General features: G+C 33.3%; 1 protein-coding gene across 1 annotated transcript in view; it reads left to right on the top strand.

Annotated features, from left to right (window-relative positions):
- Positions 1–16,297, top strand: part of LOC128550528 (uncharacterized PE-PGRS family protein PE_PGRS46-like) — a 41,883-nt gene extending 25,586 nt beyond the window's left edge. Inside the window, exons 16-17 of the mRNA XM_053529738.1 lie at positions 15,834–15,907; positions 16,211–16,297. Coding sequence (XP_053385713.1) covers positions 15,834–15,907; positions 16,211–16,297 — 161 coding nt within the window. The remainder of the gene's footprint in view (positions 1–15,833; positions 15,908–16,210) is intronic.
- The last annotated feature ends 1,013 nt before the right edge of the window (positions 16,298–17,310 follow it).

Here is a 17,310-nt window from a genome sequence, read left to right as displayed (position 1 = left end):
TTTCCCGTAAAAATTTTAATTTTTCCCCCGACAAAAAAAAAAAAAAAAAAAAAAAACAAAAAAGAAACAAAAGAAAAACATTTTTAAAAACATTTGGCTTTTTTCAGTGCCCTCATGGGGACCCCTGATTTCTAGATCCCTTTATAACCGACCCAATTACCCTTTTGTTTTTAATACGTTTAGGGAAAAAAGGGAATATTCTCTAAAACTTAACCCACTACCACTAAAATCATCCCCTACCCCTACCTGCTCACAACCTTACCATTACGACAAAACTCATAATAACACCCAATAAACAGCAAAACCCCCAAAACTCAAAAATTTTCCCCTCAAATCGTCAACATCAACTTTATCCTTTCCGCCACCCTTATAATCATCATCCTTATGCCGCCCCAAAATCTCAACCCTTATCCCTTACTATCCGTCATCATTACCAAACTTTAACCTCCTTCCCCAAAAATTTGTCATCAAAAATCATCAAACTGTCATTACATTATCCTTATTAAAAATTGTTTTTTCTGTGGTTTTCTGATTAATAATTTTTTTTTGGGCGGAAAAATAAAAGGTTTTGGGTGTTGTTACTGCTGTTTTTTGATTACTACAGTAATTTAGATGTTTTTATTGTTGTAAAAGATAATAGGGGGAAGACTGAAATTTTGACAATTCTTTTCCCAAAAAATTTCCCAAAGGGCGTTTTCAAGGGTTTAAAATTTGGTTTTTTGGATTAATGAGGCGCCCTTTAATTTACATTACATAATTCTGTTGGTCCTTTTTTTATCTTAAAACACGAACAACAGCTTTGTTGTAAAAAATAATTATAAATGAACTTAGGGGCTAAACCCAAAAGGTAGAGGGTCACTTGAAAAAATCACCATGCCCCCTTAAAAATTAAAAGGGGTGGGGCGGAATTTTTGATCCGTTTAAGGGAAATTTATGTTCTCTAGATCTATGAAAAAATTTAAGTATTACTGGTAATTCATTTTTTTCGGGAAAGCATGTCTTAAAACTGAAATTAAAATTAAATCCCTTTACATTGAAAAACCCCGACAAAAAAATAAAATACAAACAAAAGGGTTCGGGATTGTTTTAAAATCTTAACCCAAAATGAAGAAAAAAACGTAGTTTAAAAATTTCTGTTATTTTTTATTAAAACGGTTCCGGGATCAAAAAATTTTTTTATGAATAATTATCATACTGGGGAAAACCCGTCACAAATGATAACTGCTTTTTAAAATTAAAAAGCTTGGGGCTGGTTTTTTTTTAAAACCCAACAGCCCCATTAAAATCAATACCTAAAAAATTCTATCTCTTTTCGTTTTTGAAAAGTTTTGGGAAAAGTAACTTAATGTTAAAAGTTTAAAATTCAAAATTCCCCCGTCCCTAAGTTAGAAAATTTTCGTAATTTCCCGGACCTGGACAATGATATTTTTTTCCCTTTTTTAAAGACTTTATTGTCAAATTTCGGATCTTTTTTTGAAGGAAAATAAATCCAAATTCCAAAACCCAAAATTTCTGCTATGAAGAGTCTTGGGGAAGGGGGGAAAGACAACATTTCATGTACAAACTTGTTTTTACCCCCAAAAGACCGCCATTTTTAAAAAATTAATGATCAGAAATTTTTTCCCCGGGAAAAAAAATTTTTTGCCGAAAAATTCTCGAAAATCCCTGCTTTATTTAGAAATGTTTAAAAAGAAAGTTTTTTTGGGGTTTTTTTTAGTTTTTTAACTTTTTTTAACTATAGAATGGGATGGTAGTAGGAAAACCTTTTTTATGTTTATTTTAAAAATTCAAGCCAAAAATTTTTTTTTTTCCTAAATGATAAACTTGGTCAGTGATTTTTAGATAAATGGATGAAATATATGTGAAGGGAGGAAAAAGCAGTATGTGCTTTCACATTCCCTAACCCGTTTTATTTTATCTCAAACATTTTTTTAAAAACGTTTTTTTTACTGACTACGTACAGGAGTAAAATTGGCTTTTGAAAAAATCCCAAAACGCTTTTAAATTTCCCTGAAAGCTTTAGGGTTTTAAAAAAAAAATTTGAAAACTCATAAAAATACAAAAAAAAAAAACTGAAATTTAAAAAAGAAAAATTGAAAAAAATTGGTTTTGGTGGGGGAACGAAACCCCCCCACCCTTTTGGGTTTAAAACCCCCAAATCCTAAACCCCTACACCATTGTGCCCAATATGATACCCTAACCCAAAAAAATAAGAAAAATATATAAATAAAATTTTAGTTTAAAGGAAACGTTTTTTAAAATCGAAACGCATTAAACTAATTTTTTTTAAATTTTTTTTTTTCATAGAAAAAGTATTTAGAAAATTTTCCCAATCCCCCCAATAGTATTTTTATGAAAAAACCTCACTGTATTGTAATCAAAAAGCGCTTTTAAAAAAATAAAAACAAAAAAATACTTTCTCATCATCTGCTTCCGTGATGTTTTGTCAAATCCAGCTTTTTGATTGAATATTTACAATTACAACTCTTTTTATTTAAATGGGTATCCCCCTTATTCATTGATCATGGGGGTAAAAACCCCTAATACCCATTTTTGTTAAAAATCCGGGTAAGAAAATTTTTATGTATTTTTTTGTTTTCTAGTTTAATGTCCCTTATTTTAGGGAATGTTTTTTTGTTGTGTTTAAATTTTTTTTTAGGGGATTTGTATTTATATGCACTGAGTGTCGGTAGAGTTGGGGATGTGTGGGGTCGTCCCCAGGCGCGCTAAAACAAAAGACATGGAAAATGGTCCCTTGGGCGCCTCATTTAAAATTTAAAAAAAAAACAAAAAAAAAAGGGTTTCCTTCCTCATTCCCTCCTGGGGATATGAGGTAAACCCAAAAGGTACTGCAAAATTTTTAAACTTTCTTTTTAAAAAAGACTTGGAATTAAAAAAGACTAAAAAAAAGGCCGTACATAGTCGATAAAAAAACCCAATTAAAGAATAAAGAATTAAATGTCTTTACTTTTTTAAAACCCATTTAATTTTTGGCCACTTGCTGTGTAATAAAACTTTATTAAAAGATTTGTCGAGACGTTTCCACGGAGGTAATTTTAATATATTTTCTAATAATAAAAAAAACAAAGTTTTACTTACAAATTACAAAGGAAAATATAATTTGGTCAAAACTTTTTGTTTTTTTTTGTTAGTTTTGACCCCACTTTGTTTTTGGAAATTTAAAAAACAGTTATTAATCTGAGGATTTTAAACTATAAGAAAAAATTTTACTAAGGGCCCGATGTAAAAGATGAAAACAAATTTTAATTTTAAAAAGGGCCTAATTTCCACCCCATTTGGGAGTAACGATTACATGCGTTTATTTAAAGGTATGGGGAAATAGATCCTATTATTGGGGTGTTACCCCTTTCCCGAATAAAAAATATGGCATTTTTACAAATTTTTACTTGGGGGAGAAAAAACCCTTTTGATTTGTTTTGGTTCCCCCTTGGGCGTTATACTTTATTTTTTTGGTACATGTAAAAAATTTAATCGGAAAGTAGTAAAATTGTCCCTTTTTTTGCTAAATTGCATAACTTAAAATGCCCTTACCTGAAAACGGCTTTAAAAAACATTTAAGTACACCCTTTTAGAGGGCACTTTGGGCCTTTTTGTTTTATTTTTTTTTTTCTGGGCAGAAAAAACCCCAAAAAAAATTAGAAATTAGTTTTTCAAAAATAAAATAAGTTAGATAAAAAAAAGTTTAAAAATTTTACATGTGTGTCCAGAACATTTCGGGGGAAAAAAATGGAAAAAAACTCAAATTTAGTTTTAAAAAGCTTTTTACCGGCCAAAGAAATTTGGCCCTTTTGAAAGATTCTTGGTTTTTTAATTTTGGGCAACCCCAAGGGGTACAGGGGGTCCTTTTAAATGGGAATTTTATTTCTTCGTGAGCCCCAAAAAAAAATGGGTTTAAATTTTTAAAGTAGATTCAAAAAGAGTTTTTAAAAAACTGTCTTGGGGCCCAAAAAAAGGGGGTTTTTTATTTTAAATTTTGGGGGAAAAATTTTGGACTGGAAACCAATTAAATTCATTTTTTTTTTAAAATGGGGTCTGGTGGAAATCAATAGTCTGGTTTGTGTCAAAAAAAAAAGGGTTTTGGGGGAAGTGTTTTGGCCCATTCGGGGGCCTTCATTTTGAAGAAAATTGCGTTAAAATGTGTTTAAAATGCATTATATTTTCATAAAAAATAAACCTTTCTTTAATTTTATTCCGGGAGATCTCTTTAAATTTATGGTTTAAGAAAAAGGGAAAAATTAAAAAAAAGAAATTTTTTTTCTTTTGTAACCTTTATACCGGGGGGGCTTTTTTTTTAAAACATTCTGGGAAAACCCCAAAAAAAATTACCCTTTCACCCATTTAGGCCCCATTTGAAGTTTAGTTTAGACTGTTTTTTAAAAATTTTTTGGGTTGGGAAAATAGGGATACAGATTTACATATTTTGTTCTTCAATTTTATTTATTAAAATAGTACAAATATTCCTTGGATAGCTTTTAATTTTTTCTTTCAAAATTTCAAAACTAAAATAGAAAATGTTTTTCCCTTTTGAAAATTTTTTTTTTTGAAACAAAGGGGCCACCCCCCTGCTTTTTGGCCCAAATTTTTATTTTCAATTTTCCCGGAAGAATAAAATTTGGGGTTTTAAATTGGCACCTGGGTTTACGCGATCCAAACCTTTTTTTTTTGGATTTTAAATTTAAAAACTGTTTTTTAAAATTTTTTTGAAACTGCAAATTTTATACATTTGTGTACTTTAAAAAAAATTTACAGCGAAGCACCCTTGAACCCGGGAAAGATTTTCCCTTTAACAATTTTTTAAAACGGGTTAAAAAACTTTTGAAGCCCATGAAAAAATTTTTTGGAATTTAAAACCCCCTTTTTACTTTTTTTAGGGAAAAAAATGTAACTCCTTTTTTAAACCCTTTTTGTTACATCTCATTGGCTGAAAAAATTTTAATGAAATGTGTTTTAAAAAAAGTTTAATATTTTCCCTTGGGCAAAGGTTTTTAGCTTTAAAAAGTCAAAACGCATACCTCGCCGTTAAAAAATGAAAGTTTTGGGAAAAAGAGTGGTTTTCATTTTTTAAATTTGGGGGTCGCTTATTTTTTTTTTTTTACAGGGTTTGGCTGTAAAGTTTTGCCTTTTCTTTTATTATTATGAATGTCTTTATTTTCGGGTTTAACCCGGGGTTTTTTTTTTTTTCGGGGGGGGGGATTTGGGGGGGGGGGGGGGGGGGGGGGGGGGGGGGGGGGGGGGGGGGGGGGGGGGGGGGGGGGGGGGGGGAAATGGGGTTACAATACTGATTTGTCAAGGGCTTTTTTTTTTTCAATTTTTTAGGAAAAAATATCTTTTAAAAATGTCTTGAGTTTTGCAAACCTAAAATTTGATACACAAAAGAATTTGGGTTTAAAATTCAATTTTGGGGGGTCTTTTTTCAAAAATGGCTTGGCCCTTTCATTTTAAAAAAAAATACAATTAGCCATTACACTGACTTTTCCCGGGTTTAAATCAAAATTTAAAAGTGAAAGTCAAATAAATATTTAGAAATGTTGGGCTTTTTGTCTCGCCTATGACTTAAGGAATTACCGCGGCTTTAAGGGCTAGCTTTTCCGGCAGCGACGGGGAAAGAGGCGGGGTTTCGGGGCAAAATTAAATTTTAATTTTTAGTTTTTTCGTAGAACCTGGGTGAGATTAAAGGGGTTTAAAAAAAAACCCTGCGTTTTTCGGGGCCAAAATTTTTTTGGAAAAGGCCCAAAGGGCCTAACTCTAACCCTAAAATTTTCACAATTATTTTCCCATTATAACTTAAAATTTAAAGTTTTCCCTTTTTGTATTAATCTTTTTTCTTTTTTTAAAAGGGGTGCCCCTTTTATATGTCTTTGGTCATTAGGGATGGGGGCCGACCCAAATGCCTAACTCTTTAAAAGAATTTTTAAAAAAATTTTTCCCCATTTTTTTAAATTTGAAATTCAAAAATAATTTTTTGGGGTCTCCCATGCCCAATTCCCTTTTTATTTCCTTAAAGGCCGTCACTGTTTGATTGCCCTTTTGTTTTAAAAAAGTATACAAAGGGGGGCATTTTTTAATTTAAATGTAGCAATTCACTGAGACACTCCCAATTTTTGGGTCAAAAAAATACCCGCTATGTATAAAAGGTTTAAAAAAATGCAGATCTACCTTTTTTCTTTTTTTTTTTTTTTTTTTTTTTTTTTTTTTTTCCTTTGGAAGGCAGTCCAAACTTTATAATTTTTTCCAATTAAATTGTCCCATTTGCAGTTGCAAGTCTGTACACGGGGGCCCAAAAAGATAAACATTTTCACCTTTCCCAAATTTTTTGTTTTACTGCACATTTGGTCGTTCTTTACGGGTCTCTGAATGGTGGGAAAAGTTGTCCAATTTTTATGTATCTACCAAGGGGCATAAAGGGTTTTCAAACCCCTCCCCCTTTTAGCAGATTTTACTCATTCCCTTTTGCAAAAAAGTGCCTGTCCCCATATGCAAAACCCGTCGGGTTTTCAGCACGCTTTGTTGTGTGTTCGGCAAAAGGGTTGGGGGGGAGCAAACATTTTTATTTTTAAAATTCATTAGCAATTTCCCTTAACATACTAATTTTGATAAAAGACTTTCCTTTTTTTGTCATAGGTTAAAAAAATGCAATCTTTCTGTACTTGTTTCCCTGGAAAGGGATGTTTCCCAAACTTTGTATTTTGGGCCAAAACACGTTTCCCCTTTGCAAAATGTAAAAAATCTGTCCCGGGCGGGGCCAAAAACGATAGCATTTTAAAACCTTCCCCAAATTTTTTTTTAAAAGGCCATTTTTGGGGCGTTCTTTTTAATATCTGCAATTGGTTTTAAAAAAGTTTTTATTGTATTTTGCCCCAAAATTTTACCCCTTTTTTTTTCTTTCCCAAATTCCCCCCCCGTATTTTTTGAATCCATTTGGCAAAACAGTGCCCGTCCCCTATGCAACATTCGGTTGCACCCGCTTTTTGGTTCGGAAGGGCTTCTTTAGTTGGGGGGAAGAAGGGATCATATTTCCCTTTTTTTCGGGCAAAAAATGTACGTCGCCCCCATAAAAATATGCTAAAGAACTTGACCTGTCATAAAATGAAGATGACCAAAATTTTAAAGAAACCCCCCCCCCCCCCTTTACCCTTTAATGTCTAAAAATTTAAAAAAGGGGGTTTAATTTTTTTAAAGTATTGTCAGAGTTATGGAAAATTACTTTATACACGGCTTTTACCCCAAAAGGGTGTGTGAAGTTTCCAAAAACCCAAAAGCCCTTTGTAGTTTTTGAGAAAAAACTTTAATAAAAAGGGAACGTGACCCAACCGGGCCCCCGTCGTCTTTGCCCTCGCCGCCCGGGAAAAGGGAGCCTTGTTCCAACCTCTTAATATGTAATTTGAATTTACTTAAAATTTTTTTAAAAAGGACGTCAGTTTTAATGGCCCAAAATTTGTCTTTTTTTCATTTAAAAGGCGGCCCTTTTGGGAAAAAAAAAGCCCTATTGGATTTGGGAAAAAAGTCTTTCGTGTAAAACAAAACTAGTTTTAAACAATCAAGCCCTATTTAAAAAATATTTTTTCCCCTAAATTGGAAACAAAGGGCTCGGATGGGCTGTTCTTTTAAAATCAACCCTTCTGCGGGGCCCTTGAAAAATGGCAGCCATTTTGAATCTTCAAGTGGGTAACGGGCATTTTTTTAAAAAAAAAAAAGGCCAGGGGCGAATAAACATGCAAATTTTAAAGCCCTTTCCTCCCCTAAAAGCGTATTTTCCCAAAAATTTTGACTAAATTGAATATTAGTTTTTTCCCATTGCCTTTTCCACTGTTTTTCTGTTTTATTTTCCCTTTTAAATTGGGCAAAATTATAACCTTTTAGACGGCCCCTTTAAAGGGACAATTTGGTTTTGCTAGATGATGGGTGGTTCTGTTTGCTTAAATCCGAAAGCCCCGCATATGTTTTAAAAAAAGTTGTCCCCAAAGTTTTTCTCTTATAGCGGAGTACCCTTTTTTTTGTTATCTTTCAAATGCTGTTTTTTTAATGCTCGATTTATTTGAGATCAAATTATAAAAAAATTTGGTGGGAAGTAATTAGTTTTTTGCGATTCACTGTCCAAATTTACTCGTTCCCCAAACCGTAAAATGGCCCCTCGGACCCAGCTTTTTTATGTAGGTTAAAAATGGAATATAATGAAGACGAAATGACGGGGATGACCTTAAGGGGCCCCAATAGTTATGCCCTTCCAAAATTTGGAAAAAAATGCCAGAAAAAAATAATGAAAATTTTTAGTTTTTTAAAAAAAGGGTAAATTTTAAGGGATGTAAAAAAGGCACACCCCATTTTAACGGAATCAATTTAAGGACTTTTAATTTTTTTTACAAGGTTAGCATTTTCTATAGACAGGGGGGAAATTCAATACAACAAACACATTTCAGAAATCCAGACAAAAAATCGCTTTAAAGGTTTTTTCCCATATTATGTTTTTTTTTTGTTTTAATTTTTTAAATATGGCTTGGGGATAATCGGGTTAAAAAGGGGTTTTTGTTTTCCCCGGGATCGGGGGGATGGTAGGCATACGTAAAATAAAAAAGTTTTTGTTTACATAAAGCAAGGCTTTTTTTTTGTATTTCATAGTTCCCTGGCCAGTTTTTTAAATTTTTCAAAAATTAGTCACATTTTTGAAAAGGGCGCCGTTTGGGAAATTGAAAAAAAAAATGGGTGGGGTATGATAAATTTTTCCTGCAAAAAAGGGACAAAAAGGGTTTTTTTCCCTGAAAAGGATTCCCGTTTCAATTGGGTTTTAAGTACCCAAGGATTCTCACTAAAATAAAAATGAAAAAATCTCAAACAAGAAAGTTATTGTTGAATTACATATGACGTATTGCGTACATTCAAAGTCAACACTTTATATTTTTGTGCCAAAATAATAGTGCTTTACCGTGTCAAAACATTTATTAATATCCTACAGCTTCTAATTTAAAGAAAAAAAGTGAAATAAGTTCACTGTCTTTTACTTTCATTTTGCATATGTAAGCTAAAACACATTATTTACTTTGTTTACAAAGAGGTGCATATGAAAAAGATATGGTGGTCAAGGAAGGCCACATTCCAAACTAAGATGTCTTAATTTCACAAGCAGACAGGATAGTGAAGTAAAACTTTCCAAAACATGAAAGACACGTCCCCGGAAGTGGACAATACAGGTAAACATATATTCGTCTGTTTTGCGGAAAAAATAATCTAACTGACATTTTAGAAATACAAATCAGGAGAAGCAAAAAACTGATATTTTCTTTTGTGGATCTTCCTTTAAAAATCAACATATTTAATTCAAAGTTGGTGTAATATGCTCATTTTTAAGCTCAATTCAGGAGCAACATTTTTTATGTTTTCATGATGGCACTGTTATAACCTTACTTGTTTCTTTTGCAATGATTGCTCGAATGTGTCATAGAATAGCAATACTATTGCGATAATTTAATTATTTTTTATTTACAATACGACAGCAGTTAATATGCAGTGAAAATGATATTTTGTATATGTGAATAAACAATTTTCAATTACAAATTTTTATTAACTTGTTAGCAGTTTCAGAAATGATAAATATCAAAACGCAATATTCTCTGTACTCACTACAGAGATCAATTCATTACCTCCTTTAACAACTTATTCCATTGCTAAATTTATGTCCTAATAATTTCAGATGTGGCATAATTAGTGAAACAAGTCAGCTAATTTACATATTCCTTTTAATTTACCCATCACCATTTAAATCTGATCATACAAGACCACTTGCAAACAACTTTGGCGTGAAATCAACATAGCACAGAATAACCAAATGCGATTCTCGAAAATTTAGCACTATTTTACTAGTGTTAAATCGTTGACAAGTGTTGGTCTGAAGGCCAAAGCAGAACGGTTGTAGCGTTCTGATAAGAAACAAATCAAATAATTTGCGCCCCTAAATACGAAAAACATTGCATGGGCCTAGGCACGGTTTGTTTGTCGCTTTTCAACAGATACGTTGGTAAATGTTTTGACAGTATTAAGGTTTATCAGAAACTACTTGGCAAAATGCTTCAAGCTTGACATGTGTCAGTATCATGAAATAAATTAAGCTTTTGTTTTAGTATTGTTATATTTTCTGGTTCTATTGGGTCAAGTAGCTCACTTAATACTATACAAGGTTTTCTCTCGCGAAGGGTACTGCATACTTCATTGTCACTGATGAAAATGCTCAATCAAATCGAATCAACTATTACTTTGTTTGGTTACTGACTATGCCTTTAAGGGGGAATGGTACTTTGTCAAAATTTAAGATTTGCTAATAGTCGTATATACCAAAATAAACTTGAAGATATTTCAAATTTGTATTATCATCTTTTAGAGCGATAAACATGCGTATGACGTTACCATGACGTCGCAAACATGACCCGTTTTCGCGCTTTTTACGTCCGTTAATGGTAGCACTAAAATGGTATAAAACTCTATACTACAAACGTATTGTTGGCGTCAATGCATTAGATTATATATCAAACGACAGAATAAAGCAATTTCTTAGTGATCATTAACATGAAAAGGTATTTTCTATCCGAATTTTCGAAGGAGGTGCGAAAACAGACTTTTGGTTGTTTAAGAAAATTCAGGAAAAAAATCGCTTCTGATCCATTTTGCAAAAAAATGGCCCGTGGAATTTTTGCCAAATTTTTGTATGTAAAAATTCATTATGTTGTTAATGGCTGTGCCAAAATAGAAAAAAGTTCACCGAAGCGTTTTTCTAGTACAACCGTTTGAATTAGAGCATTGTGACGCAATAAACAACGTCGCTTAAGACATGACGTAAGCACGTGAATATTTACATTATTAGCCTTATTTTTACACCAGTGGCTGCAAAGATGGTGCTCTCCATACATATGTGGAAGTATGCTTTCTAGCGCCTGTATTAATTCAGCTTCTCCTTTTTGTTTGTTTCGATTGACAGCGTATGTGAATTTTTTAATGAATGATGATTTCACTTTTTCGGTTAATGATGGACAGGCTCAACTAATATTTTCAAGTTTATTTCCTACGATCCGTTTTGTATGTGCTGGATCTGAAAATTTTACAATGTCAGAATTAACTTTCTCCCTTGTTCATTTCGTTGCTGCAGAGTCATCGTCCTCTATAATATGTTTGTACATCAGTCCAGAATTGCTTGCCTCTTTATGCAATTGAGCACGAATATCGGGCTCCATAGCTTTTACAGAATTGCTCCAATTTTTTGGCATCTGTGAAGTTGACCATATTTAATTGTTTTCGTGTAAACTTTGATAAGTTTTCACACAGTTATTGTTACTTTCAAACATTACATATGTTGCAACAATATTTGTTACTTATTTATAAACTTGAACCCATATAATAAAACAGTTATTGACTGTTAAGCCATCGGATATGATGTGATATTCAACGGAGGAGGACAATATTGACCTCTTCCAGTGAATACCATAGCATATCCAATGGCTCAAGGGTCAATAATAATATAATTTTCAAAACGAAATTAACATAAATAATTGACAGAAAACTCAATAAAAATATTGCTCTTTTTCACTCTAACTTTTAGAAAATTATTACACTTATATAGCAGTCATAGATAATTATCACTCACACGGGTGTGTTAAATTTGCATATATATTATTTTTGTATGTGTATTTATTTTATGTAATAAGTTGTTTTGAAACAAACATAATATTTTGATGGCAAATTTATATTTATAGATAGATTTATTGATAATATTTCTTTAGTACTAATATTTACGAGATTATCCCATTTTTATTTTCATGCAAACATATAGCCAAGGGAGACAAACAGATACTGATTAAGTACGGCTGTTATATACATTCTTATTACAGAAACACAACCTAAAGTATAGATTTGTACCAGCATCGTGTTGACTTGTCAGGAAATTATCAGTAGCGCGGTACGGTGACCTCGGAAAAGGGCGCATAACATGCGAGATTGTCGGCTTATATGGAAATTCCAAATGAATTCATATTATTGTTTGTTTTGATTGATAGAATCCTGTTTTACGGCCCTTTCAGTATTTCAGTTATGTCAGGCAGGTAGACAAGCTTACTGCCGCTCATTGACTGTTTTTTGATTAAAAATATAAGCATTCTTAATTTATTAAGACTTATTATACAGCCATTCTATTCAAACATATTTTTTGTCTACGGATCGCGGGGTCGCGAGTTCGATCCTCGGGCGGAGCGTATGTTCTCCGTGACTATTTGATAAACGACATTGTGTCTGAAATCATTAGTCCTCCACCTCTGATAATTCATGTGGGGAAGTTGGCAGTTACTTGCGGAGAACAGGTTTGTACTGGTACAGAACCCAGGAACACTGGTTAGGTTAACTGCCCGCCGTTACATGACTGAAATACTGTTGAAAAACGGCGTTAAACCCAAAACAAACAAACAAACAAATCTTTCTAAAATACGTGTAAAATAAAAGCTTAGTACATAATCCAGGATCGGGAACAGATTTAGCATTTTTTTGAGTGATCGTTCTCTAGTGTATACTGCTAGTTTCTATTTGGACCAACATTGCAAACTTTAATATATTTTTTATTGAATTTTAGGAAAGACAATATTGTGAAACAAGCCGCGAAACAAACGGCATCTGGACGAACATTCATCATTCTATATCGTTATGTCGTCATGTAAACGGAAGGGGCACCTGTCCGTGATGGCATGTTTAAAATTCATAATTTAGTCGTTTCTATTCAGGCTTTTTTCCCCGTCCTGTGCAACAAATAACAAATAGAAATATTTAAATGAAATGAGCCGCGCCTTGTGAAAACTAACATACGGTGGCTTTGCAGTCTGGTCAGGATCCATGCTGTTCGCTAACGGTTTCTTAAATTGCAATAGGCTTTAAAAGCGAACAGCATAGATCCTGACAAGACTGCGCAAGCTGGTCTGGATCAAAGCTAGTCGCAAAGCCACTATGTTGGTTTTTTCATGGCGCGGCTCAAATAACATATGTTAAAACAGGTAGAACGGTAACCATTTATGTAAATGTTTTGACGTGTAATGTTTGCAAACAGTACACGGCGGAATCTTAAAATTCATACGTAACATTCGAATTTTAAAATTCCGTTGTACTGCTTGCAAAAGAAAAAAAAGCGTATATATATAAACTGTCAACTTTTAGGACTGCCTACGTGGTCTGATTCACTGAGATATCTCACTGATGGAGGACTGTAAGTTCGAGCCCCGCTACCGAACATGGCTCTTTATGTGAGAACACTTGGTAGTTTGTGTCGGAGATTAGGGGTTTAGTACTGGTCGTTCCCAGAAACAATGTTTAAGGAAACTACCCGCCATACTGTTGAAACGAGCGTAAAAACTTGATTCAGAAAATTAATCAACTTTTTTAACAGTCTTATTACTGTAGTACTTACTTAAATTCTATAAGTCTGCCTTTAATTGTATCATTAATACAATTTAAACGAAATTCACATTCGGATAGAACTGTGCGGAAATGTTTGTATTTTAATTATCCCATGCTTACCTAATGCAGCTGCAACGTTTATTAAATAGGGGTTCCGTAAAATGCCATAGCATTTTAGATTTTACATTTTAAAATGTAGTACACTATATAGACCATACTTATTTTCGGAAAATAGGTTTCTTCTAGTAAAGTCTTTGTTTTGAATTTAACGCCATTTTTTCAACAGTTTTTCAGTCATATAACGGCGGGCTGTTAACCTAACCAGTTTTCCTGGATTCTGCACTAGTACAAACCTATTCTCCGCAAGTAACTGCCAACTTCCCCACATGAATCAGAGGTGGAGGACTAATGATATCAGACACAGTGTCGTTCATCAAATAGTCACGGAGAACATACGCCCCGTCCGAGGATCGAACTAGCGACCCCGAGATCCGTAGACCAACGCTCTTACCTATTGAGCTAAGCGGGCGGGCTTCAGTAAAGTCTTTTTTTTTGCATATTTTGCAACCATTGTCAAATACATTACCAAAATATGCATAATCGACGATTCTTCTATTTTGCTTTTCTCCGTTTTATTATCACTCCCGACACTCCCTTTCTTCAAAAACTTAACTTTTTTAGCCTTCTGAACTGTCCGTATTTATCGCGACTTATTTTAGAGAGCAGCTGAGTTTGAAAAAGGTGCATGAAGTGGCTATTGAAATGAACATCAAGGACTTCTAGTAATTTAAAAGATACGCACTTTTCAATGAAAATATTTTGGAATACTGCATGTTATGAAATGTGTAATATTTTTTACGATTAGATTGAAATATTAAATTCATGTCTCATAACTGCTTGTTTATAGGTTTCCAGGTAGAATTATGACAAGCCATTTAAAATAAACACATGTAACGTTACATAACGATTACATGTCTTTTAACGACGCTGCAGTAGTCAAGTTCAAACGGTTTTACTACAAAAACGCTTCGGTGAACTTTTTTCTATTTTGGCATAGATATTAACAACATAATGAATTTTCACATACAAAAATTTGGCAAAAATTCCACGGGCCATTTTTTTGCAAAATGGATCAGAATCGATTTTCTTCCTGAATTTTCTTAAACAACCAAATGTCTGTTTTCGAACCTCCTTCGAAAATTCAGATAGAAAATACCTGTTCATGTTAATAATCACTAAGAAATTACCTTATTCTGTCGTTTGATATATAATCTAATGCATTGACGCCAACAATACGCTTGTAGTATCGAGTTTTATACTATTTTAGTGCTACCATTAACGGACGTAAAAAGCGCGAAAACGGGTCATGTTTGCGACGTCATGGTAACGTCATACGTATGTTTATTGCTCTAAAAGTTGATGATATCAATTGGAAATATCTTCAAGTTTATTTTGGTATATAAGACAATCAGCAAATCTTAAATTTTGACAAAGTACCATTCCCCCTTAAATGATCTTCATATAGATTTTATTATCTATTTTCCCGACATAGAGAAAAATGACGATTTCTAAGGATCAATTTCATCTTCTGCACATCGAAGCCAAGCCTTCTGCAAATGTTAACCTGAATGTCGTACCTGTAGCACAGTAAATACTGAGCCAAAACTGGCATTTCTTTTACAAAATACGTAGCAGTTGCGGTTTTGATCTGAATTCGGGGCCTGGAACTTTTGCTTGCAATCAACGCAATGATGGAGCAAGACAACCAAAGACTTCCTTACATTGCAATATTTTAATAATAGTACCTACCCCGAACCCTCTCTCTTTCAATTTGTTTTGATAAACTGTCGTTCGTTTTTGCATATATCTATCATTCATATGGTTGTAATGCGGCTTGTGCTTGTTAGACTTACAAAGGGAATGTACCTATTTGTGGCTTATCTAATGCATTTTGTGAAGGTATTGGGTCATTTGAAATTTTACATCGCATACGTGAGCAGTAAAACACTAAATATAGTGCCAGAAACCAACTTTCTAATACACGATTATATTTATCATTTATGGCTTGTCAAATGTGCTCTGTAACACTTTGAAATTTGATCTTGAATACAAACATTATTTAAATAAAATTCTGTCATTAATTATGAACTATCATATACGTTTGTACGTTTAAATATCAGTTTCGGACTCGCAATATTTTATTTCTTGTAAGCAAGGCCGGAGAGTTTTTAGATAAACAAGCACTCATTTATATTATGAAATAACAATTGTTAGCCCCACCAAGAACCTTCCCACCCCATTTGTAAATGTTCTTGTACTTTTCAATACCCGCACGCAGTTCTCCTTAGCCTTCTGATTGATAAAAAAGCATAAAAATAATGATATTGTAACTTCAGATACACAGCGATCAACAACAGTGATCTTTGACATTGAAGGAGGGGGCAGCAGTAAACTAAATATAATGCCAAAAGTAGACATTTCCTTAACATAAATATTTACATATGTGCGTAAACAGTAGCTGTTTTCAATCTTTATTTTGCGTCCGACATGGCTCTTTGATTGTACTCATTCGGTTCTCCTAGGCATTGTTAGCGGCAGAAATACAATAGAAACGTAGACTATTGTAACCAGGCACACAAAGATTACACGAAGCAAAGACCTTAGAAAGGGGAGCAATATGCTAAATAAAGTTTCTTATACATTATTATATACATATATGCATAGAAAGTAACGGGTTTTACCCGAATTCGGGACATGTGATTCTTCATTGTAGTGGACGCTGGTGATGGAGGATATTGGAAATCCAACGACTTACTTATTGCGATACAGCAATGTTAAACCCCATGCCCTGGCCTTCTGATTAGTAGAAAATCCATAGAAAGTTACAATGGCACTAATGCTTTTAAAGTGTGACATTAAATAGTGTTCAAAACAGAAATTTCTGCAGATATGTACGTTAACAGCGATTTTTGACCAGAATTCTGAACACTGCATTGTTTATAGTATTGAACGCAATTAAGATCCTAGCGAACAGAGTATCTACTTCCTTTACGATGTAACAATATTAATCCCGGGCCATCTTTCTTTTAATACTACATGTATACGTCATTCGGTCCGTAGTTAAGAGACCACACAAGTGCTGACTCAAAGGTTAGGTCCAGGTCTTGGTTAAAACGGATCTTTATACTACATGTGTATACAATTATCTATGAAAACTGTACATGTGTATACAATTATCTATGAAAACTGACAGTATTTTGCACTGAACTAAGTGTATTGTTGCTCACTCTTTCAAGGTCACATTTCAAAATGCCCAGTGTATTGCATAGGGTATTGCCAAGGCACAAAAAATGTCTTTCATTTATTCTACCAATTACAAGCTGCAGAAGAACTATTATTCGATGACTTTTACTGAAGAAATTTAAAAACTGAAAGACGCAAGGCACTGGGACGGGGCTTATACTGTTATATCATGATGTAAGTAAAGGTGAGAGCGTAGTCATCTTAGACCATACTTAGGCTAGCGTTAATTGCAAGCAAATATTCTGGGTTCAAAACATCAGACAAAGAAATGCTTTCTTGTACTTACTTGTATATACCCACGTGTAAGAAATTTCGTTTTTGGTACTATCTTCAGCGTTCTGTTGCTCACATATTCATCGTCACATTTCACATCGCTTAATAGTATGGCGTGTAATGTGTTGCAATATTATATCTTCTATAATTATTGTCTAGCTTTATATATTTATTCAATGTCTTAAAATATTTATTGTAAAACAGAAATATGTTTTCAATGTTTTCATATTTTTTTCTATGTTTTGAAATAATAATTGTAAAACTAAAATAAGTGTGCAATGCGACAAAATATGTTTT

This window comes from Mercenaria mercenaria, chromosome 18, assembly GCF_021730395.1.
Source record: "Mercenaria mercenaria strain notata chromosome 18, MADL_Memer_1, whole genome shotgun sequence".
NCBI lineage: Eukaryota > Metazoa > Mollusca > Bivalvia > Venerida > Veneridae > Mercenaria > Mercenaria mercenaria.
The sequence above is the reverse complement of the archived record's forward strand: the minus strand, read 5'-3'. Positions and strand labels throughout refer to the sequence as shown.